The following is a 26192-nucleotide window of genomic DNA, read 5'->3' on the forward strand; positions in this document are numbered from 1 at the left end:
ACTTTCCCCCCCTTCCAGTCCGGACACTTTCACCCCCTTCCAGTCCGGACACTTTCCCCCCCTTCCTGCCCAGGCCAATTTTCAGCTTTCAGCGCTATCACACTTTGAATGACAATTGCGCGGTCATGCAACACTGTACCCAAATGAATTTTTTACCATTTTTTTGAGACAGATAAAGCTTTATTTTGGTGGTATTTTTTCACCGCTGGGATTTTTTTTTTTTTTTGCTATGTAAATGAAAAAGTCCAAAAATTTTGAAAAAAAGTGTTTTTCGTATAAAATATTGCAAATAAATAATCTTTCATCATAAATCTTGGCCAAAATGTATTCCGTTATATTTTTAGTAAAAAAAAAATAAGCCAAATTAGTTTATAACCCAAAATTATAATTTTTAAACATTTTTTTACATTTTTATTTATGGGTTTTTTTTTTTGTTTTTTTTTACATACTGTCACCCTAGCAGTACAGTGTCACCATGGTGACATTGTACTACTTGTGGGGGGTGATGAAGATTTTTTTTTTTTTTTTACAGTGATTGCTTTTACACCCATATAGGATGTAAAATCAATAATTTCTCTTTCTCTCTGTCTGCATTCTTGAAGCCATTGAGAAATACTTTTGGGGGGTGATGAAGATTTTTTCTCTCTTTTTACACTGATTGCTTTTACACCCATAAAGTTTGCAAAAGCAATCATTTCTCCTTCTCTCTGTCTGCATTCTTGAAGCCATTGAGAAATACTAAGTGAGCTGTGATTGGTCACACCTTGTCACATGGTACAAGGCTGTTGTGAATGGCCTTGTAGCATGTGACCTCCGTGATCATTCACAGATTTCACACGTAGTAAGCAATGATGTCAGAAGTGACATCTTGCTTACTACTTTGCATGTGATCACTGATTGGCCAATCAGTGATCACATGATTGGGACCTCACACAGAGGTCCAGTACAGTGATTACAGCGGGCTGTTGTGAATAGCTTTGTCCCATGTGACCTCTGTGATCATTCACAATCACAATCCCAATCATTTCTCCTCTCTGGCTGCATTCTTGCACTCATTGAGAAGTACTGAGTGAGCTGTGATTGGTCACAGCTTGTCACATGGTACAAGGCTGTTGTGAATGGCCTTGTACCATGTGACCTCGGTGATCATTCACAGATTTCACACGTAGTAAGCAATGATGTCACAAGTGACATCTTGCTTACTACTTTGCATGTGATCACTGATTGGCCAATCAGTGATCACATGATCGGGACCTCGTACAGAGGTCCCGTCCGACGATCAGTGTTTCACTGTGTCCGGAGGACACAGCGGGCACCGGATCGCGCCCAGGGAGCGCGCACAGCTAGAAATGGCGGGTGCCGTTTATGAACGGCAGCCCGCCCCTGGAGTGCCACCGCCCTGCCGTGGTTAAATGATAAAAAATATTCACATTATTAATAGCTAAGATGTTGTTATCTTTCACAAATCAAGAAAGAAAAAAAAAAAAAAAAAAACCACACAAATAGGTAAAAGTAATGTTCAAACTGAGGTTGAAGAAGCGTAGCTACCAACTTTTAGTGAATCAAGGCCTTTTGCATCCTAATTCTTTACTTTCTATCTTTTAATATGTAAAAATTTGCATCTGCCAAGTTACATTTATATTTGGAAATACAGATAAAGGTTCGGTAGTCAGGTTGCATTTTAGGTCTAAATTTACTGAAAGACAGAAAATGCACAATTCTGTAAAACATATCATTTCGTTTCAGCTGTGCAATATGTATTATTGTTTCGATGACCCCCCACCGAAAAGAATTGGACTAGCCCCGATAGGATGTTTTGGATTTGCCATGCCATTGTGTTTCATTTTATATTTGGCTCCCCCCCCCCCATTTATTAATAAAATGTTTTCATCAAAGGCTTTCCATCAAGACATCAACTCCATCATGTGCAATTCAAGCTTGCAACTGGGAATATCCTGCTCTACAGAGTCATATCTGTGCCTTTTATAGCTCCACAATATGTAGCAATAATCATTTTAAACTGCATAAAGAGAGGAAATAATTGCCAGTATCGCCTAACCTTGCTCTGCTTACTCCTCATACTCTGTATTGGAGTATCTTAATTGAACACATTTTTTTTTTTTTTTTTATTACAATGATTAACCAAGTCGCGAGAAAAGGTTACATCCAAAAAAAAAATGACTCACAGTACCCAGCCATAATCTACTTCCAGGTAAAATGAAAACTTTTTCTTTTTTAAAAAAAAGGGAAAAAACCTTTTAGAAATTTGATGAAAAAAAGTGTGACAAAAAAGTGCAATTCTCCCCCCCCCCCCTCTTTGTAGGATTGAATGGCTACTTCTGTCGCTGGCCCAGACATCAAACTGTGAAGCAAGAGAAGGGGGGGGGGGGGGGTGAGAGATTTAGGTGAAGCTTGTGTCCTGTGGAAGGAAGGGTGTGCACAGCTTAGGGTGAAGGGCAATGAAAATGCTTCACTTGACATAGTACGACCAGTAAACCGCGTTAAACAATCCAAACGTGATGGGGAAAATGATCCTGGACCATTTGTCGATGGTGCTGACATCTGTCAGGTCTGGAATCTTAAGCTTTAACTTAGAAGAGCGTCGCCGGAGGCGGCAGTTGGCACGTCCACGTGTGGCTGCTAGAGGAACATGGCGCTCCAGGGGAGTCTGGCCAAAAGTGTCCCCTCTAGATGTTAGCTGCTTGCGGAACTGGATCCCTGAGGTGTCGTATGACAGGACGGAGTTCCGGGAATCACCAATACTGCTTCCCATCTCGGCTGACATCAACTCACTGCTCATGTCAAGGGTGCTAAGAAGAATGTTTCCATACGGGTCAACCTAGAGAGATGGACATGATTATCGGAATCACATAATACATATATGACACATGCAAATTTAGCTGAAACTGTGTCCATTTTTGCCTTTTCTTGCAGATGATACAGCTTTATATACAGTTGCAAGAAAAAGTATGTGAACCCCTTGGGATTATGTGGAGTTTTGCATGAATTGGGCATAAAATGTGCTCTGAACGTCATCTAAGTCACAACAATAGAAGAACACAGTCTGCTGAACATAATACTACACAAACATTAGATGTTGCCATGGTTTAATTGCACATAACATGTAAACATTCACAGTGCAGGGAGCAAAAAGTATGTGAACCCCTTGGGATTACGTGGAGTTTTGCATGAATTGGGCATAAAATGTGCTCTGAACGTCATCTAAGTCACAACAATAGAAGAACACAGTCTGCTGAACATAATACTACACAAACATTAGATGTGGCCATGGTTTAATTGCACATAACATGTAAACATTCACAGTGCAGGGAGGAAAAAGTATGTGAACCCCTTGGGATTACGTGGAGTTTTGCATGAATTGGGCATCAAATGTGCTCTGAACGTCATCTAAGTCACAACAATAGAAGAACAGAGTCTGCTGAACATAATACTACACAAACATTAGATGTTGCCTTGGTTTAATTGCACATAACATGTAAACATTCACAGTGCAGGGAGGAAAAAGTATGTGAGGCCCTAGCTTAATGACTTCTCCCAGAGCTAATTGGAGCCAGGAGTGAGCCAACCTTGACTCCAATCAGTGTGATGATATTGGATGTGTTGCTGACAGCTGTCCTGCCCTTAAAAAACACACACCTGTTTTGGGTTTACTGGTTTCAAGAAGCACTGTCTGATGTGAACCATGCCTCGCAGAAAAGAGCTCTCGGAAGACCTACGATCAAGAATTGTTGACTTGCATGAAGCTGGAAAGGGTTACAAAAGTATCTCCAAAAGCCTTGATGTTCATGTGTCCACGGTAAGACAGACTGTCTACAAATGGAGAAAGTTTAGCACTGTTGCTACTCTCCCTAGGCGTGGTCGTCCTGTAAAAATGACTGCAAGAGCACAGCGCAGAATGCTGCATGAGTTAAAGAAGAATCCCAGAGTGTCAGCTAAAGACCTACAGAAATCTCTGGCACATGCTAACATTTTTGTTGACACATCTACAATAAGGAAAACATTAAACAAGAATGGAGTACATGGGAGGACACCACGGAGGAAGCCATTGCTGTCCAAAAAGAAGATTGCAGCACGTTTGAAGTTTGCAAAAGAGCATCTGGATGTTCCACAGCACTACCGGCAAAATATACTGTGGACAGATGAAACCAAGATTGAGTTGTTTGGGAAGAACACACAACACTATGTGTGGAGAAAAAAAGGCACAGCACACCAACATCAAAACCTCATCCTCACTGTGAAACATGGCGGAGGGAGCATCATGGTTTGGGGCTGCTTTGCTGGCTCAGGGCCTGGACGGATTGTTGTCATTGATGGGAAAATGAATTCCAGAGTTTATCAAGACATTTTGCAGGAAAACGTACGACTGAAGCTCCGCAGAGGATGGGTGATGCAACAGGACAATGACCCAAAGCATACAAGTAATTCAACAAAACAATGGCTGCAACAGCACAGAATACGCCTTCTGGAGTGGCCCAGTCAGGGTCCTGACCTCAACCCGGTTGAAATGCTGTGGCATGACCTTAAGAGAGCGATTCACACCAGACATCCCAAGAATATTGCTACACTGAAACAGTTTTGTGAAGAGGAGTGGTCCAAAATGACTCCAGATCGTTGTGCAGGTCTGATCTGCAACTACAGGAAACGTTTGGTTGAAGTTATTGCTGCCAAAGGAGGGTCAACCAGTTATTAAGTCCAAAGGTTCACATACGTTTTCCTCCCTGCACTGTGAATGTTTACATGTTATGTGCAATTAAACCATGGCAATATCTAATGTTTGTGTAGTATTATGTTCAGCAGACTGTGTTCTTCTATTGTTGTGACTTAGATGACGTTCAGAGCACATTTTATGCCCAATTCATGCAAAACTCCACGGAATCCCAAGGGGTTCACATACTTTTTCTTGCAACTGTATATGAATTTTACCAATGGTGGGCAAATTCTACAATGGGCCTTCTATTGATGAGCAGTTTTTCGGGCCTGCTATTCATGTACTGCCCAAGTATAAACATTTATTCACTATGCATAGATAGATGGATAGATGTAGGTGAAGTAACCTTGGAAAAACCCAAACTCTTTCATGGTCAATCTAACTATCTTGCCTAAATGGCATCAAGGGCAAATAGGTGAAGCATTCTGCTTGCCTTAATGCCGATCAGGCTGGAAGTAAAGGAGGTGATCACTGCCAGGGACCACCTGGGTATTTTACACCTGGAGAACAGTTGGGCATCATGATAAAATGTCCTCTTCCCACCTACAATGCTTAGGTCTACATGACAACAGAAGAGGGTCCTTTGTCTAACTTAGATCTAAATGGGACCGAAATCCCATATAGTCTCCTAAAATAAGACATCCTGGTCACCATCTTCCAATACCAACTCATTTAGCTATGTATGTATCATAGTTAGTCTGGCTGAAAAAAGACAAAAGTCCATCCAGTATCAGTTTGGTATCAGTTTATATCCTTATCTATTTATTCGCTTAGCCATCTACCATCTGACAACCATCCAACTGCCATTGATTTTACAACCATTCTTCTACAAAAGACCCCTCAAATCTTCTTATCAAACATTTTTTTTTTTTTACTATGTTCTACTTGAGTTGTGATCAGGGGCGGACTGACAACTCATGGGGCCCCCGGGCAATAGGGGATCATGGGGCCCCTGTGTCCTTGCCAAAATTCAAAAAAGCCTATGAAAAAGGTACCAGGGGCATCTCATGGGGCCCCCTAGTGACCCTGGGCTCTCAATAGGGGATCATGGGGCCCTTGTGTCTTTACCTAAACTCAAAAAAGCCTATGAAAAAGGTACCAGGGGCATCTCATGGGGCCCCCTACTGACCCTGGGCTCTCAATAGGGGATCATGGGGCCCTTGTGTCTTTACCTAAACTCAAAAAAGCCTATGAAAAAGGTACCAGGGGCATCTCATGGGGCCCCCTACTGACCCTGGGCTGTGCCCGAGTTTCCAAATGGGGGTGTACAATCTAAGGTCCCTAACTTACATTCATACATACACATACTTGGGCCAATTTAGACAGGAGCCAATTCACCTACCAGCATGTCTTTGGTGTGTGGGAGGAAACCGGAGTACCCAGAGGAAACCCACGCAGGCACAGGGAGAACATGCAAACCCGAGTACTGCCAGGCGGAATTGCTAACCATTTAGCCACCAGTACAGTCCATTTAACATGATTTCCTATGAGACACATTCACATCTCCGTGTTTTCACCCGGTGCGTCTTTTGGAAAGGGTCGGGGACTTTTTTGAATGCAAAACGTTGCGTTCTTGGTTCTATAGACTTCGATGGAAACACTACAGAAAAGCATGTATTGTGTTTTTGCTGCATGTTTGCCACTTTTTGATGCTTTTTGCATTTTAAATGGGCCTAGCAACAAGAAAAATTGAAAAAAAAAATAAAAAAAAAATGTAACGCATCAAAAACGTGGCAAAAACGTAACGCAGAAATGGGTCAAACGCCACCTGCATAAGTGTGAACCTAGCCTAATGCCATACACTGCATGCACGAGATCCTGCAGCTTAGCTTTGAGATCTACCTCAAGGCACTAGCAGGGGCGGACTGACAACTCATGGGGCCCCCGGGAAATACGGGATCATGGGGCCCCTGTGTCCTTGCCCAAACTCAAAAAAAGGCTATGAAAAAGGTACCAGGGGCATCTCATGGGGCCCCCTACTGACCCCGGGCCCTCGGGCAGTGCCCGAGTTTCCAAATGGTCAGTCCGCCCCTGGTTGTGATATGCCTGGCCTGAAGAAGTGTCTGTATGTATACCTTGAAATGTGTTACCAATGTTGTAACCTTGTTATACCTTCAATAAAGCCCTTTTCTGATGATACCAACTCAACATTGTGTCCATCTTTAAATAATCTCTAATAACCCACTCCTTTTGAGCACCTATGAGTTCAATTTTTTAAGGCCTGCTATTTCTATCCCTTGTTACGTAGTTAGTCTGGCTGAAAAAAAAGACAAAAGCCCATCCAGTTCAAACATTAAAAACAAAAAAAGTTATAATCCTACACCCAGAGTTGATCCAGAGGAAGGCAAAAAACCCAGCAAAGCACGATCCAATTTGCTCCTGCAGGGGAAAAAATTCCTTCCTCATCCCCCGAGAGGCAATCGGATATTCCCTGGATCAACTTTCCCTATAAATGTTATATCCAGTTATATTCTGTGTATCCAAGAAAGAATCCAGGACTTTCCTACAGCAATCCACTGAGCTGGCCACAACCATCTCTGGAGGGAGTCTATTCCACATTCTCACGGCTCTCACTGTGAAGAAACCTTTCCGTGTTCGGAGATAACTCCTTTTGTTGGAGTTTGTTTAGGAAGTACTTCTTATGTTCAAAAAAGTGTTTGTACAGCCAAAACTTTTTAACTTTAGATTTTTTTAGATTTTTATAATTAGAACCCCAGTCCAGTTTATAGGGTCTGGATATACAAGGATGGAAGCAACAGAAGCAGAATGTTTAAAGTCCAGAGTTTGGTTTAGTCATACTCTTATATCATAAAAATTCAACATGTTTAAGGGGTTCAAAGGATACCCCTTCATTAGGTCTACAAATAACACATATTGCATTATTGACTGCTATGGTATAGGACAGCTCGGGGGCCATATGTGGCCCCCTTCTTGCCTTTATCTGGCCCTTGGGGGACTTTTCCCTCCACTGATACAAGACATTATTCCTCCCACTGACACCAATATTGGGGCAATATTCCTGCTACTGACACCAACAATTGGACACTATTCCTCACACTGACATCAACAATGGGACACTATTCCTCCCACTGACACCAATGATGGGGCACCATTCCTCCCACTGATACCAATGATGGGGCACTATTCCTCCCACTGACACCAATGATGTGGCACCATTCCTCCCACTGATACCAATGATGGGGCAATATTCCTCCCACTGACACCAATGATGGGGTACTATTCCTCCCACTGACACCAATGATGGGGCATTATTCTTCCCACTGATACCAATGATGTGGCACCATTCTTCCCACTGATACCAATGATGGAGCACTATTCCTCCCACTGACACCAATGATGGGGCATTATTCCTCTCACTGATACCAATGATGGGGCACTATTCCTCCCACTGATACCAATGATGTGGCACCATTCTTCCCACTGACATCAATAATGGGGCACTCCTCCTCATACTAACAGCAATGATGGGACACTATTCCTACCACTGACACCAACAATGGGATATAATTCCTGATACTGTCATCAACAATGGGGCACTATTTCTTCCATTGACGCTAATAATGGGGCACTATTGCTCACACTAACAGCAATGATGGGGCACTATTCCTCCAACTGACACCAGCGATGGGGAACTATTCCTCCCACTGACACCAGCGATGGGGCACTATTCCTCCCACTGACACCAGCGATGTGGCACTATTCCTCCCACTGACACCAGCGATGGGGAACTATTCCTCCCACTGACACCAGCAATGGGGAACTATTCCTCCCACTGACACCAGCGATGGGGCACTATTCCTTCCACTGACACCAGCGATGGGGAACTATTCCTCCCACTGACACCAGCGATGGGGAACTATTCCTCCCACTGACACCAGCGATGGGGCACTATTCCTCCCACTGACACCAGTGATGGGGCACTATTCCTCCCACTGACACCAATGATGGGGCATTATTCCTCTCACTGATACCAATGATGGGGCACTATTCCTCCCACTGATACCAATGATGTGGCACCATTCTTCCCACTGACATCAACAATGGGGCACTATTTCTTCCACTGACGTCAATAATGGGGCACTCCTCCTCATACTAATGATGGGGCACTATTCCTCCCACTGACACCAGCGATGGGACACTATTCCTCCCACTGACACCAACAATGGGATATAATTCCTGATACTGTCATCAACAATGGGGCACTATTTCTTCCATTGACGCTAATAATGGGGCACTATTGCTCACACTAACACCAATGATGGGGCACTATTCCTCCCACTGACACCAATGATGGGACACTATTCCTCCCACTGACACCAATGATGGGGCACTATTCCTCCCACTGACATCAATGATGGGGCACTATTCCTCCAACTGACACCAGCGATGGGGAACTATTCCTCCCACTGACACCAGCGATGGGGAACTATTCCTCCCACTGACACCAGCGATGGGGCACTATTCCTCCCACTGACACCAGCGATGTGGCACTATTCCTCCCACTGACACCAGCGATGGGGAACTATTCCTCTCACTGACACCAGCGATGGGGAACTATTCCTCCCACTGACACCAGCGATGGGGCACTATTCCTCCCACTGACACCAGCGATGGGGAACTATTCCTCCCACTGACACCAGCGATGGGGCACTATTCCTCCCACTGACACCAGTGATGGGGCACTATTCCTCCTAATACCAAAAATGCAATGTTTACTCCCACTGACACCAGGACAATTTTTAATTTCAAATGCCACAGTCTAGCCCCCCTAAAGTCTGGAAAACATTAAACTGGCCATTTGTTTAGAAAGTTTGGAGACCCCCCGGGATAGAAAATTGAGTGTAACTATGTAGAGATATACCATATAATATTAGAAAGTCTAGGGCAGTACAAAACCTAAATACACCACTGGGTAGACGTGACAACCAGTGATTGATGTCTCGCAAGCCAAGAATTAGTCTGGATCGGTCAGATTTGTAGCTAATGAAATATCCAAGAAATGTGTGACACCATTTTCTAATAAGGGCCACCTACCTGTTCTCTTATTCTCCTTTCTTCATAGCGTTGCCGTTCATTAATCGATTTATTTGTTCGCTCGTTTAATTTCTTCTGCTGCTGAGGGCCCCGGCCAAAGAACACATAATTTACAAAAGCATATTCCAACAGAGCCAAGAAAACAAACACAAAGCATCCCATAAGGTACACATCAATAGCTTTCACATAGGGAATTTTTGGCAGGGTTTCCCTCAGGTGGGTATTAATTGTAGTCATTGTCAGTACAGTAGTCACTCCTGAAATACAGAAGAAACACATGAATTAGAACTGGACTTGTGCAAGTCAGACTTGGTTCTGATCAGGGGCGGACTGACAACTCATGGGGCCCCCGGGCAATAGGGGATCATGGGGCCCCTGTGTCCTTGCCCAAACTCAAAAAAGCCTATGAAAAAGGTACCAGGGGCATCTCATGGGGCCCCCTACTGACCCCGGGCCCTCGGGCAGTGCCTGAGTTACCAAATGGTCAGTCCGCCCCTGGTTCTGATGCATATACAATGGAGTTCATCTTCTTTCAAAGGTCGCTCATACGTAATGAAGGTATTGTGTAGGTGGACCTTGTTCCGGACCTATGCTGTTACCTCTTTGGTCATAACGAAAAGAACACTTAACAGATGATAAACAATGGGTACTGAGACGTTCATAATCACTTAAAGGTTTTTTTTAATTCATTTTATTTGTTAGGAGCCTCAAATATAGCCAATTTCAGAGGAAAAGCTTCCCAATTCTGAAGGGCTTGACCAGTAGATGTAATTGTATTAGAATCACAATGAGATGCAATAGAAGACTTATGGTAGGGCTTGAAAAAGGCTATTATCTCTTGATGGCACTAGGAATTGCTGGCTTTATCAAGGTCTTCTATTGCATCTCATTGTTATTCTAAAACCATCTAATTCTCAAGTCCTGAAGAAGGGGGAAGCTTTTCCCCAGAAACACGTTGGTTGTATTTGATGCTCTTAACCAGTAAATGTTTAAAAAAATACCTTTAAGTGATAAGAACTTCTGTACTGGGCCTTTCTCAGTACCCATCCAGGAGTTTATTAGTAGAGGACTGGGAACATTTGGCCTGGGGGGGTGAACGTACAACCAAGTATACCCTTCAAGAGACAGATGAAGAAAGTCTACCATCCAATGCATAGCATAGTGTTGCAGTGCTTAATGGACATGGCAAAAGGTGGATGTTCCTAAAGGATATCATTTATTCTTTCATTGTCTCTTTGCTCATGAATCCTCTTCATGGAAAGGGCAGATGAAGAAAGTCTACCATCCAAAGCATAGCATAGTTTTGCAGTGCTCAATGGACATGGCAAAAGGTGGATGTTCCTAAAGGTTATAGTTTATTGTTTCATTGTCTCTTTGTTCATGAATCCCCTTCATGGAAAGGGCAGATGAAGAAAGTCTACCATCCAAAGTGTAGCATAGTTTTGCAGTGGTTGGTGGACATGGTGAAAAGTGGAAATTCCTAAAGGATATGGCATTGAGATATGGACCTTCCCTCAAGTGACAAAAGTGGTGTCCTGTTGGATCCTCAGAAAAGGTATCTTAAAGAACTGAAAGGATGGGAGCACCACACTAGTGCTTACAGTCCATAAAAGATTTTATTCTGCAACAAATCCAGAGTGTTTCGGAGACTCAACACTCTTCCTTCATTGGGGCTTTTACAGCAATCACCATGGGGTGAGGGATACTGTCCTAGACTGTAACCTGGAACCCAAGTAGAAATGCGGCTCTCAGAATTCAGTCACATGATAGCTGAATGCCTCAAAGGAAGTTAGTGCTGGAAGACTTCCTTCTACTGGAGGCTGTGATGACAGATATGAATGGGGAGAAGGTAGCTATATAATGGCCATAATATATATAATAGCTTCTATTGCATCTCAACCACAATGAGATGCAATAGAAGACTTATGGTAAGGCTTGAAAAAGGCTATTATCTCTTGATGGCTTTATCAAGGTCTTCTATTGCATCTCATTGTTGGTTGTATTTGATGCTCTTAACCAGTAAAAGTTTCAAAAAATCCCTTTAAGTGATAAGAACTTCTGTACTGGGCCCTTCTCAGTACCCATCTAGGAGTTTATTAGTAGAGGACTGGGAACATTTGGCCTGGAGGGGGGGGGTGAACGTACAACCAAGTATACCCTTCAAGAAACAGATGAAGAAAGTCTACCATCCAAAGCATAGCATAGTGTTGCAGTGGTTAATGGACATGGCAAAAGGTGGATGTTCCTAAAGGTTATAGTTTATTGTTTCATTGTCTCTTTGTTCATGAATCCCCTTCATGGAAAGGGCAGATGAAGAAAGTCTACCATCCAAAGTGTAGCATAGTTTTGCAGTGGTTGGTGGACATGGTGAAAAGTGGAAATTCCTAAAGGATATGGCATTGAGATATGGACCTTCCCTCAAGTGACAAAAGTGGTGTCCTGTTGGATCCTCAGAAAAGGTATCTTAAGAATTGAATGGATGGGAGCACCACACTAGTTCTTACAGTCCATAAAAGATTTTATTCTGCAACAAATCCAGAGTGTTTCGGAGACTCAACACTCCTCCTTCATTGGGGCTTTTACAGCAATCACCATGGGGTGAGGGATACTGTCCTAGACTGTAACCTGGAACCCAAGTAGAAATGCGGCTCTCAGAATTCAGTCACATGATATCTGAATGCCTCAAAGGAAGTTAGTGCTGGAAGACTTCCTTCTACTGGAGGCTGTGATGACAGATATGAATGGGGAGAAGGTAGCTATATAATGGCCACCAAGTGTCATTTGCTGGATTTCCTGCTCTGATCAGTCTTTGAATGGTAAAATATCTCCATCAGGGCCACCACCCCAACATGCCTTGGTCGAATTCTCCTTCTTGTCCTCCCCTGGCTGTACCGTATTGTCCTACCTGAACTTTTCTTTTATAACATGAGTACGTACCTAACGCCACCCTAGCTGCAGAAGCATCGTAGTTGATCCAGAAGGATACCCAAGACAGTATGGTAATCAAGATGGATGGCATATAGGTCTGAAGAATGAAATATCCAATGTTCCTCTTAATACGAAAACTCAGTGACAAACGGGGATAGGAACCTGGAGAACAGAACAGATGGTAAAAATGGTTATGTAGTAGATAGAGAAGGCTGATTATAATTATAATTATAATAATTATTTGAGCTTTGTCTCAATTTTAATTCTTTCCTGTATATGTTACATTTGTAGATGGAGTAGGGAGGGGTTATATCCCCTGTCAAGTATTTATTGCTATCCACCCCTTTGCCAGGGTCCCTTCACTAAAGCATAGGCTCATAGGGGTCCATGCAAACTTCAGGATGGAAAGCAAACAGGAGACAAGAATCTCTATTCTTGCCCTGAAAGCGCTCAGCTCTGAGCACTTCCGGGTTCAGAACTGTCAGATCTGTCAGTAGATTGACTGCTACTGCACTCAATCTATTTAGACAGAGTACAAAGGAGGCATGAAGAGCATAGGAAAATATCTGTAGGACTGAACAGGGACTGTGGCAAACTTGCCCAAGTACAATAGAGAAGATTCACAGAAACCACACAGCTGAGAACTTGTTGGGTCAGACAGAGAAAAGGCGGGAGGGGAGCTGGGAACTGACACACAGCTATGGTGCACAGCTTTGGTAGGGCAGAAGACCTGATTTTTCACTGCTGCATTTAACCACTTCCCGTTTGGCCCATGTACATAAACGACAGGAGCGCCGCCGGAACGGGTGGACGTTTTGAAACGTCCACTCGCTCCGGCGGCGCTCCCTATCGGTCATTTATCCATTGCCTGTGCGTGTTCCCATTGTCAGTGCACGCTGTTGTCCGGAGGACAGATGAATACATTTTGGCCAAGATTTATGAAGAAAGATTATTTATTTGCGAAATTTTATAAGAACACTTTTCTTCCAAATTTTTGGACTTTTTCATTTACATAGCAAAAAAATAAAAATCTCAGTGGTGAATAAATACCACCAAAATAAAGTTTTATCTGTCTCAAAAAAATGCTAAAAAATTCATATGTTGCATGACCGCGCAATTGTCATTCAAAGTGCGACAGCGCTGAAAGCTGAAAATTGGCCTGGACAGGAAGGGGGTAAAAGTGTCTGGACTGGAAGTGGTTAACAAATGACTTCGAAATGAAACACATTTTTCCATCGCGCGTCTCTAGTCATGAACACTAGAACCTATTGCAACTCCACCTTTTACTACAATATACACTCACCGGCCACTTTATTTGGACTACCTTGCCAGTACCGGGTTGGACCCCCTTTTGCCTTCAGAACGGCCTTCATGGCATAGACTCAACAAGGTCCACCTTGTCAGTATCGGGTTGGACGCCCTTTTGCCTTCAGAACGGCCTTCATGGCATAGACTCAACAAGGTCCACCTTGCCAGTATCGGGTTGGACCCCCTTTTGCCTTCAGAACGGCCTTCATGGCATAGACTCAACAAGGTCCACCTTGCCAGTAACGGGTTGGACCCCCTTTTGCCTTCAGAACAGCCTTCATGGAATAGAATCAACAAGGTCCACCTTGCCAGTACCGGGTTGGACCCCATTTTGCCTTCAGGATGGCCTTCATGGCATAGACTCAAAAAGGTCCACCTTGCCAGTACCGGGTTGGACCCCATTTTGCCTTCAGGACGGCCTTCATGGCATAGACTCAACAAGGTCCACCTTGCCAGTACCGGGTTGGACCCCCTTTTGCCTTCAGGACGGCCTTCATGGCATAGACTCAACAAGGTCCACCTTGTCATTACTGGGTTGGATCCCAATTTGCCTTCAGAATGGCCTTCATGGCATAGACTCAACAAAGTCCACCTTGCCAGTAGCGGGTTTGGACCCCCTTTTGCCTTCAGAACGGCATTGCAGGGATTTTAATCCCTTGGCGCTGGTGCCTCCCGGCCCTGTAAGGGGTTTGTGATGCCGGAAGGCGGGGCAGGGGTTTGGGTCATGTGACCGCCATTATTGGCTGTCACATGATCAGAAAGCTCCTGACCTTTCCGCGAGGCACCAGTAAATGTGCCGGGAGCGCAGAGGGCAGGGGCGGACTGACAACTCATGGGGCCCCCGGGCAATAGGGGGTCTTGGGGCCCCTGTGTCCTTGCCCAAACGCAAAAAAGCCTATGAAAAAGGTACCAGGGGCATCTCATGGGGCCCCCTACTTACCCCGGGCCCTTGGGCAGTACCTGAGTTTCCAAATGGTCAGTCCGCCCCTGGCAGAGGGTGCGCGCTCTCGGCACATCCATTCTTTATATTTGATACGCAAATATGCGGCCCCTCTGCGCCAAGGCCCAGATGCCAAGAGGCTGTATATTTCACTCGGCGTCTAGGGGTTAAAGTAAAACTCTAGGCAAAACTTTTTTGTTATCATTTTGGATAGAATAAAGGAGGGTCAGATTTTTTTTTTCACCATTTGTGTCCCATTGCTATGATTTCCCTTCACTTCCTGTCCCATAGCCAAATAGGAAGTGGGAGGAAATCCCTGCAAATTAAGGGAATCCCTTGGGGATCCCCCCAGGTCACCGGAACTAGTGTCCCCATTGGAAGATTTCCCCTTCACTTTTCTGGAGACAACCCAAAATTTGAGATTTTCTTTTACTTTCACTGGTAATGGCGAACAGGACAAATAAAATCTTTCTAATGGGGGGGCCACAGACAGCAATAAAAACTGACGGGGGGTCTGGTCCCTCTCCACTCCATCCAAAACTAAAAAAAAGCTTATATTTAGTTATACTTTAAATTAACCCCTCGCCCTCCTGAGGATTTACCCCCCTTCCTGACCACGCCTCTTTTTGCTACTTGGCACTGCACTAATTCAACTGATAATTGCGCGGTCATGCAATGCTGCACCCAAACGAAATTTACGTCCTTTTTTTCACACAAATAGAGCTTTCTTTCAGTGGTATTTGATCACCTGCGCGCTTTTTATTTTTCACGCTATAAACAAAAAAAGGCCAAAAATTTTGAAGAAAAACACTATTTTTTATTTTCAGCTATAAAAAATATATAGTAAACTCAAAGTTAGTTATAAATTTAGGCCAAAATGTATTCTGCTACATGTTTTTGGTAAAAAAAAATCCCAATAAGTGTATATTGATTGCTTTGTGTGAAGTTATAGCATCTACAAACTATGGTATAGATACTGCAATTTACGCCATTTTTTTGCTATACAGCGCTGCGCTAGTTTAACGGACAATTGCGCGGTCATGCAATATGGTACATAAATGAACTTTACATCCTTTTTTCCCCACAAATTGAGCTTTCTTTTGGTGGTATTTGATCGCCTGTGCGGTTTTTATTTTTTGCGCTATAAAAAAAAGGCTGACAATTTTGAGGAAAATAAACAATATTTTGGACTTTTTGCTATAAAACATGTCCAGTAAAAAAAATTTAAAAATCAAATTTAGTCATAAATTTCTGCCAAAATGCATTCTGCGACATGTCTTTGCTAAAAAAAAAACCCAATACGTGTAAATTAATTGGTTTACGTGAAAGTTATAGCGTTTACAAATGGCGGGAAAGATACTGGGATTTTTAGTTTTTTTTTATACTAATAATGGCGGCGATCAGCGACTTATGGCAGTGACCAGCGACTTATGGCGGGACTGCAGGGGACATTCTGACACTGGGGGGGAACTGACTTGGGGTCACGGACATCCCCAGTGACACCAATACAGTGATCAGTGCAAAAAAAAAAACACTGACACTGTACTAATGGCACTGGGGAGGAAGGGGTTAACTTTATTATTCAGGGAAAGAGTTAACTGGGTGAGGGGAGTGTTCTACTAGGGGGCGGGGTGTGTACTGCAGGGAACACCGCTGATTGGGAGAGAGAAACTCTTCTGTCCCGATCAGCATGTCAGGAGCTGTCAGGGAACTGACAGAAAGCACAGCTACTGCAGCTGTGCTCTCTGTCAGCGATTGCCGCCGATCGCCGGGACATAGCCGGTAACAACCGGCTGTGACCCGGCGACTGACATCCGCGGCTGTGATGGACGGGACAGGTAGGGCGGCGGAGCGCCTCGCGCGCCCCCTATCTGTTTAACATTTTAAAACGTGCTTTTGCCCAGCCATGCCACCCTGCCGCCATATTTATACAGTGGCTGGGCGGCATGTGGTTAAAACATGGCTCGTGTAGAAATTGTATATGTTACATTATTGTTTGCTATATTTGTCCATGAAAGTGGATTTACCCTCGCCCTCCAGAGGATTTACCCCCCCCCTCTATTTTTTACGATACAGCGCTGCATTACTTTAACTGACAATTGCGCAGTCATGCAACCCAAATGAAATGTACATAATTTTTTTCCCACAAACAGAGCTTTCTTTTGGTGGTATTTGATCACCTCTGCGGTTTTTCATTTTTTTGTGCTATAAACAAAAAAAACTGACAATTTAAAAAAAAACAAACCAAAATTTTTGACTTTTTTTATAAAACATATCCAAAAAAAATTTAAAAAAATAAAATGTCTTCATAAATTTAGGCCACAATGTATGTCTTTGCTAAAAAAAAAATCCCAATACATGTAAATTCATTGCTTTACCTGAAAGTTATAGCGTCTACAAATGGCGGTACAGATACTGGAATTTTTATTTTTTTATACTAGTAATGCGATCAGTGACTTATGGCCATTTTTTGCATTACAGTGCTGCATTACTTTAACTGCCAATTGCGCGGTCATGCAACGCTGCACCCAAATGCAATTTACATCCATTTTTTTCCCACAAATAGAGCTTTCTTTTGGTGGTATTTGATCGCCATAAAAAAAAAAAGACTGACAATTTTGAGAAAATAAAATATTTTTGACTTTTTGCTATTAAACGTGTCCAGTAAAAAAATTTAAATAATCAAATTTCGGCATAAATTTTGGCCAAAATGTATTCTGCTCCGTGTCTTTGCTAAAAAAAAAATCCAAATAAGTGTAAATTAAATGGTTTACGTGAAAGTTATAGAGTTTACAAATGGCGGTATAGATACTGGGATTTTTATTTTTTTTACACTAGTAATGGCGGCGATCAGCGACTTATAGCGGGACTGCGGCGGCCATTCTGACACTGGGGTGGAACTGGCTAACTGCCACTGACATCCCCAGTGACACCAATACAGTGATCGGTGCTAATAAAAAGCACTGACACTGTACTAATGGCACCGGGCAGGAAGAGGTTAACTTTTGGGCGATCAAAGGGTTAACTGTGTGCTTTTACTAGGGAGACATGCTGTGCAGAGAGATACAAAGCAGCATGTCCTTGCTGGCAGGAGAGAGACCTGTATTGTTTACACACAAGTCTCTCCTCCTGTCAGCTTTGCATGGTGATCGCCGGGTGCCGGCAGGGAATCTCCGGCTGGGACCCGGTGATTGACACGCGCGCTCCCTACCCGGAAATGCAAATCACGTACCAGGGGCGGACTGACAACTCATGGGGCCCCCGGACAATAGGGGATCATGGGGCCCCTGTGTCCTTGTCCAAACTCAAAAAAGCCTATGAAAAAGGTACCAGGGGCATCTCATGGGGCCCCCTACTGACCCCGGGCATTCGGGCAGTGCCCGAGTTTGCAAATGGTCAGTCTGCCCCTGGTGTGCGTGTTCCACTTTAAGCACACTGCTTTGTATGGCTTTGATATGCAGAACCATACAAAGCAGTGTGCAGGATCTGACAGGGGAGAGATCTGGAGATACTCGGTGGTAACCGGCTAGGACTTGGTGATTGGCAGCCTAGGCCGTGAATGGTGGCGGGGGTAGGGCCCCCTACCCGGAATTGCATAATCACATATATATACACGTGATTTTGCACACCCGTTCCACCCTGTAGCAGTATTTCTGATGTAGGGCGGAGTGGAACCTGTTAAATAAGATGGAATAAAACTGATAAATTACAATACTTTTTTTTCTAGTCATCTCTTCTCTATGTTCTCACCAGTTGTAAATACAACTTTCTTAGTAACCAGTCTGGTTTCAATAATAGTGAACTGCGGCAATTCCAAAGCAGACACCCCAGTCACGGCCACTTCTTCACCCCCCTGCCAGAAGAATTCAATGTCGTCCGTTGTGTAACCATCTGCAGAAAAAGAAACAAAGAAACAAGATTCAGCACGCCTAAAAGCTTTACATGGAAACTTTGTTTCAAATATTTGTGAAATAGTTCCCATACAGGGTAACAAGGCAAGTATGTAGTGCAACGTGCAATGTTTGTTACAGTGACAGCTAGCAGCAGTAAGGTTCTGATTGGTCCCCCTGTATGTAGGAATGTAGCCACCCTCCATGGTCCCCCTGTATGTAGGAATGTAGCCACCCTCCATGGTCCCCCTGTATGTACGAATGTAGCACCCTCCATGGTCCCCCTGTATGTACGAATGTAGCCACCCTCCATGGTCCCCCTGTATGTAGGAATGTAGCCACCCACCACTATCCCCCAGTATATAAGAATGTAGCCACCCTCCATGGTCCCCCTGTATGTAGGAATGTAGCCACCCTCAAAGGTCCCACTATATGTAGGAATGTAGCCATGCTACATGGTCCCACTGAATGTAGAAATGTAGTCACTCTCCAATGTCCCACATTATGTAGGAATGTAGCCACCCTCCATTGTCCCCCTGTATGTAGCCACCCTCCATTGTCCCCCTGTATGTAGCCACCCTCCATTGTCCCCCTGTATGTAGCCATCCTCCATTGTCCCCCTGTATGTAGCCACCCTCCATTGTCCCCCTGTATATAGCCATCCCCCATTGTCCCCCTGTATGTAGCCACCCTCCATTGTCCCCCTGTATGTAGCCACCCTCCATTGTCCCCCTGTATGTAGCCACCCTCCATTGTCCCCCTGTATGTAGCCATCCTCCATTGTCCCCCTGTATGTAGCCACCCTCCATTGTCCCCCTGTATGTAGCCATCCCCCATTGTCCCCCTGTATGTAGCCACCCTCCATTGTCCCCCTGTATGTAGCCACCCTCCTTGGTCCTACTGTATATGTATGGATTATTTTTGGAGAATAAGATAATGTTTTGTGTCATTTTCAGTTTACTAGGCATATTCATCTATTTGTTCCATTGACTGCTGTCTACGAGACAGAAAGTAATGGGAAATACATCATTGTAAAGCTGTGACCAGAAAGAAATGGAAGGATAAATGATCTGTTGGGGACACCCATTTTAGTGACAAATTTCTTGTAATTTGGAGACTTCCTATAAATTCCTCCCAACCACAGCCTGCTTCTGGCACACGCCCCCTCCCAATCACAGCCTGCGTCCGGCACATACCCCCTCCCAATCACAGCCTGCCTTTTGAGCACACCTCCTCCCAATCACAGCCTGCCACCGGCACACACCCCCTCCCAATCACAGTCTGTGTCTGGCACACCCCCCCTCCCAATCACAGTCTGCCTCTGGCACACCCCCCCTCCCAATCACAGCCTGCTATTGGCACACACCCCCTCCCAATCACAGCCTGCTTCTGGCACACACCCCCTCCCAATCACAGCCTGCGTCTGGCACACACCCCCTCCCAATCACAGCCTGCCTTTTGAGCACACCCCCTCCCAATCACAGCCTGCTTCTGGCACACACCCCCTCCCAATCACAGCCTGTGTCTGGCACATACCCCCTCCCAATCACAGCCTGCTTCTGGCACACCCCCCCCCCCCCTCCCAATCACAGTCTGCATCTGGCACACACTCCCTCCCAATCACAGCCTGCTTCTGGCACACCCCCCCCCCTCCCAATCACAGCCTGCTATTGGCACACACCCCCTCCCAATCACAGCCTGCTTCTGGCACACACCCCCTCCCAATCACAGCCTGCGTCCGGCACATACCCCCTCCCAATCACAGCCTGCCTTTTGAGCACACCTCCTCCCAATCACAGCCTGCCACCGGCACACACCCCCTCCCAATCACAGTCTGTGTCTGGCACACCCCCCCCTCCCAATCACAGTCTGCCTCTGGCACACCCCCCCTCCCAATCACAGTCTGCCTCTGGTACACACCCCCTCCCAATCACAGCCTGCCACTGGCACACACCCCCTCCCAATCACAGTCTGCCTTTTTGTTACACGCCCCCTCCCAATCACAGTCTGCCTCTGGTACACAGCCCCTCCCAATCACAGCCTGCCACTGGCACACACCCCCTCCCAATCACAGCCTGTCACTGGCACACACCTCCTCCCAATCACAGCCTGCCTCCAGCACACACCCCCTCCCAATCACAGTCTGCCTTTGGCACACGCTCCCTCCCAATCACAGTCTGCCTCTGGCACACACCCCCTCCCAATCACAGCCTGCTTCTGGCACACGCCCCCTCCCAATCACAGCCTGCTTCTGGCACACACCCCCTCCCAATCACAGCCTGTGTCTGGCACATACCCCCTCCCAATCACAGCCTGCTTCTGGCACACCCCCCCCCTCCCAATCACAGTCTGCATCTGGCACACACTCCCTCCCAATCACAGCCTGCTTCTGGCACACCCCCCCCTCCCAATCACAGCCTGCTATTGGCACACACCCCCTCCCAATCACAGCCTGCTTCTGGCACACACCCCCTCCCAATCACAGCCTGCGTCTGGCACACACCCCCTCCCAATCACAGCCTGCGTCTGGCACACACCCCCTTCCAATCACAGCCTGCGTCTGGCACACACCCCTCCCTATCACAGCCTGCCTCAGGCTGAACAGACTGTGGAATATAGGCACATGGTGTGCCTGCACAGTGTCCTGTAACCCCGCCCCCCTACTATCAGGAAGAAGGGATGCCTGGTCACATGCCAGAACATTTTAACCTTGTAAATGATGTAAGAACGATCAATTCTGAAACTAAGCAAACCCGGTTATGGCAGCGGCATAGTTATAACTGTAATAGAAGGTGTCCGTAACATTGTATGTTCACAGCTCCTTTATATGTCATCCTCCATGACAACACTCACAGCTTTCTATCTCCAGGGTGCAGTTCTGCTGGTCCAGGGGATATCTGCGGAGATCCATCATACAGGCAGCTGTTGTTGTAATTCTGTGAACAAAGTACAAGTTAGTTCATCAAGTTCAAGTTCTTTGAATTACGGAGGCTCAGCATCACATGCGGCCCTTACCTAGGGCGGTCTGCACACAAATACAGTCCTCTTACACATCTCACTTACAGTATATGTAAACCCACTAAAATCTAATACAAACAGGCTGATGTTAGTTCAAAAAGTATTTCAATATTTTTTAAATTCGCAGCTTCGATTCATTTAATGACTGGTGATCCTGCCACAAAGGTCCTAGTTTAGGCGCTTCCTGTTATAGATAGTGGTGAAATCTGTGCTTAGGATCTCTGACTACCAAAGCTGCTGCATCTACAGTATATCAGCATGATATGTCGGCAATCAAACATCACAACTGCAACGCTCGCAGGGCCGTCTTAACGCACAGGCAAACTGGGCACTGCCCAGGGGCCCCAGATGTATAGGGGGCCCCTGCAGTCCCCAGCCTCAGAGTGCTTCCTCTTCATTGACACCACCCCCCATTGACTTCTCTATCACATCGAACAACGCTACCATCAAACCTGCCCCGCAGGCCAGAGTACTTGGTGTCTTCTGGACCAACCTATCCTTCCAGCCCCAAGTCCAATCTTTAACAAACTCGTGCAGACTCCGCCTCCGCAACATGCAGACTCCACCTCCGCAACATGCAGACTCCACCTCCGCAACATCGCCAAAATCCGTACGTTCCTAACCCCAGAAACCACTAAACAGCTCATCCACTCCCTCATCATATCACGACTCGACTACTGCAACTCCCTCCTCACTGGCCTGCCTCGCCGCTGGCTATCCCCGCTTCAGTCAATCCTGAATACAGCATCCAGACTCATTCACCTTTCCAACCGCTCCATCTCCGCCACCCCCCTCTGCCAATCCCTCCACTGGCCTCCACTCAGTGTCCTCCACCCCTCTCTGCCAATCCCTCCACTGGCCTCCACTCAGTGTCCTCCATCCCTCTCTGCCAATCCCTCCACTGGCCTCCAATCAGTGTCCTCCACCCCTCTCTGCCAATCCCTCCACTGGCCTCCATTCAGTGTCCTCCACCCCCCTCTGCCATTCCCTCCACTGGCCTCAATTCAGTGTCCTCCACCCCTCTCTGCCAATCCCTCCACTGGCCTCCAATCAGTGTCCTCCACCCCTCTCTGCCAATCCCTCCACTGACCTCCATTCAGTGTCCTCCACCCCCCTCTGCCAATCCCTCCACTGGCCTCCACTCAGTGTCCTCCACCCCTCTTTGCCAATCCCTCCACTGGCCTCCATTCAGTGTCCTCCACCCCCCTCTGCCAATCCCTCCACTGGCCTCAATTCAGTGTCCTCCACCCCTCTCTGCCAATCCCTCCACTGGCCTCCAATCAGTGTCCTCCACCCCTCTCTGCCAATCCCTCCACTGGCCTCCACTCAGTGTCCTCCACCCCCCTCTGCCAATCCCTCCACTGGCCTCCACTCAGTGTCCTCCACCCCTCTCTGCCAATCCCTCCACTGGCCTCCACTCAGTGTCCTCCACCCCCCTCTGCCAATCCCTCCACTGGCTTCCGATTGCGCAACGGATCAAATTCAAAATCCTAACACTGACATACAAAGCTGTCCACCATACTGCCCCGAACTACATCACTGACCTAATATCCAAGTACCACCCAACACACACACTCCGCTCCTCACAAGACCTCCTTCTCTCTAATTCCCTGGTCTCCTCCTCCCATGCCCGCCTCCAGCACTTCTCCAGGGTGTCACCCATCCTCTGGAACTCCCTGCCCCAACCCATCAGATTATCACCTACTCTCCTCTCCTTTAGGCGCACCCTGAAAACCCATCTCTTCAGGGAAGCCTACCCCACCCCCTGCTAACCTGCCGACCTCCTCCACTCTTCCTACCACTCCATCCCCCACAGTTATCCCCTCCTGTGCCACCATCCCCCCCCTCCTAGATTGTAAGCTCCAAGGAACAGGGCCCTCGATCCCCTCATGTTTTGCATTGTATTGTTATTGTTCTGTCACATGTTCTGTCCCCCTTTGTAATGTACAGCGCTGAGCGAACTATTGGCGCTTTATAAATACTGTATAATAATAATAATAATAATAATAATAATTCATCTCCAGTGCAGCCAAGGCTGCAGAGAAATGGATTGGGAGATCCATGTCACCGCTCCCTTTCTCTGTCCCAAAAGTGAGACATCAGGGGTCTGTTTAGACCCCTTATATCTCAAAAAAGACAGCGTTGTGAAAAAAACTTTACAAAATTGTAAACAAATGTTAAAAAATTGTTTAAAAACATTTTTTAAATGTAACATTTTTTTTTTTAATTTTGTAAAAATTAAAAATGAATACAGGGGAAAAGATGTTTAGTGTATACGGGGGGGGGGCGGGGCAGTGTGTGTGTAGGGGGTGGGAGAGTGTTTACAGGAAGTTAATTTAACTTGGTATAACTCCCTGGTTGTGTTTATTTGTCATTTTTAATCAGACTAAAAAGTCAAGCTCAACATGTACCTTCATTTAGCCACACCCACTTTTTGCACGTACATGCATCATGCCCATCTCAGGTCACCATCTTCCTGGTAAGGGCCCCAGTGCATTACTTTGCCCAGAGGCCTATCCAGGGGCGGACTGACAATTCATGGGGCAATAGGGGATCATGGGGCCCCTGTGTCCTTGCCCAACCTCAAAAAAAGCCTATGAAAAAGGTACCAGGGGCATCTCATGGGGGCCCCTACTGACCCCGGGCCCTCGGGCAGTGCCCAAGTTTCCAAATGGTCAGTCCACCCCTGCCAACGGCCTTAAGCAAATCACATATCCTGTGCAAAAATGGTACATAAAAATCAATCAATCAATCAATCAATCAATCAATAATTATAAATTTATAGAATGTGCAATAAGACTTCCTGTTATAGGGTGACAACGCTCTGCTCCTTTCGCCCAACTGCACTCCTGCGTTGTCACAGGCTTCCAATAGAGACTACAAAATGCTAGTTTGCTGGATACAGTATAGAATATGTACACAGTATATAGCTATAGTTATATATAAAATCCAGCCTGACCAAGTATACATTCACATCCCCCAAACGGATAACCACAATACTCAGTGTCTACCAATACGACTTCCTGTTATAGGGTGACAACGCTCTGCTCCTTTCGCCCAACTGCACTCCTGCGTTGTCACAGGCTTCCAATAGAGACTACAAAAGGCCAATTAAACACACCTTATCCAGGGTTGTCACCATCTAGATAACCCCTCCCCCTCCTTCCCCTCCTGACAGTTCCTATGCTGAGCGTGTAGGCAGGAAGTGGCGGCAAAGAGGCAGCAGAAAATCAGCAGCGCGGAAGAAGTATTTTATTTTTTTAAAATGGCAGTTCTTTATAATACACGATGCTTTAGCAAAGTCATGTTATTCAGGTTGGGTCTATAAATACAGCATTTTATTTTTTCGGATGTTGTGTATATATAGCATCACAAATGTCATTTTTTTTTAATACCGCTGCAGGCTGGTAGAATCCAAGCCGTGGTTTTTTGTTTTTTTTTCTTTTTTTTTCCTTTTTTTTCTTTTTTTATATATTTCTGTCTACAATAAGAATAATCAGTTTCATTTCAAGTGGAGTTGGTTTCTATGGAAACAAGAAGAAAGAGGATCAGGGAGGGGAAACATATAAATGGGAGGCGGTGGGTGGGGGGGGGGGGGGTAAATGTATGAGGGGTGACGCAGGAAAAAGATAAGCAATGAAACGGAGGTAATGAGGAACAGCAAGGAAATTTCAGAGACGTTTGTATCGCCCCGATTCCCGCGTATCGCTCTTGTTACCATGTACTGTGCTCGCTAAATATATCCCTGCACTGAATATGGGGGGGGGGAGGAGAGAGAAAAGGGGGGGGGTGTTACTATACATAGATATTGCATGTACTCACATGTATGAGGATACAAATAAAACGCACGGTTGGAAATGCTGCTGTTAATACATCACAAAAAGGGAATCATTCCCCGGAGAGACTCTACATACACATTGGACTGTAACAAAGCGAACAACAAAATGGGAAAAAAAGATACATTGTAACCACTTGAGCCCCCCGGCTCTTTTCCTCTCTAAATTCCCTGAGCGGTTTCTTTTCTTTTCTTTTTTTTTTTGGTAATGTCTCGGTTTTGCACATTATACCTTTTATTGTTTGTAGTCTCCCCCAACATATTATACATCTCTTTTTCTTTTTTCTTTTTTTTTAACTAGCAAATCTGGATACACGGGGCAGGAAAATGGAGGGACGCAGTTCCAGCAACTCCTGCACTGAATGGATGTAATGGCAAGGGGTGCTGGGGGGTATAATGATGCTTGCTGCTAGGGGATCTACTGTTGCTGGAGGTAGAAGGATCTATTGTTGGGGGGGTGTTGTTGCTGGGGAGGTCTATTGTTGCTGA

At 45.6% G+C, this 26192-nt stretch overlaps 1 protein-coding gene across 1 annotated transcript in view; it reads right to left on the reverse strand.

Annotated features, from left to right (window-relative positions):
* Nucleotides 1–420: 420 nt before the first annotated feature.
* The window catches only part of LOC149456219 (gamma-aminobutyric acid receptor subunit beta-4-like), a 147976-nt gene continuing 122204 nt past the window's right edge, over nt 421–26192 (reverse strand). The window contains exons 5-9 of the mRNA XM_089685291.1: nt 21704–21786; nt 18711–18851; nt 12722–12874; nt 9785–10041; nt 421–2839 (exon numbers count right to left, since the gene is read on the reverse strand). Of these exons, the coding sequence (XP_089541417.1) occupies nt 2471–2839; nt 9785–10041; nt 12722–12874; nt 18711–18851; nt 21704–21786 (1003 nt within the window). The 3' untranslated portion in view covers nt 421–2470. The remainder of the gene's footprint in view (nt 2840–9784; nt 10042–12721; nt 12875–18710; nt 18852–21703; nt 21787–26192) is intronic.

This window comes from Staurois parvus, unplaced genomic scaffold, assembly GCF_062004578.1.
Source record: "Staurois parvus isolate SC_StPar_1 unplaced genomic scaffold, SC_StPar_1.0 ptg000368l, whole genome shotgun sequence".
In the NCBI taxonomy this organism is placed as follows: domain Eukaryota; kingdom Metazoa; phylum Chordata; class Amphibia; order Anura; family Ranidae; genus Staurois; species Staurois parvus.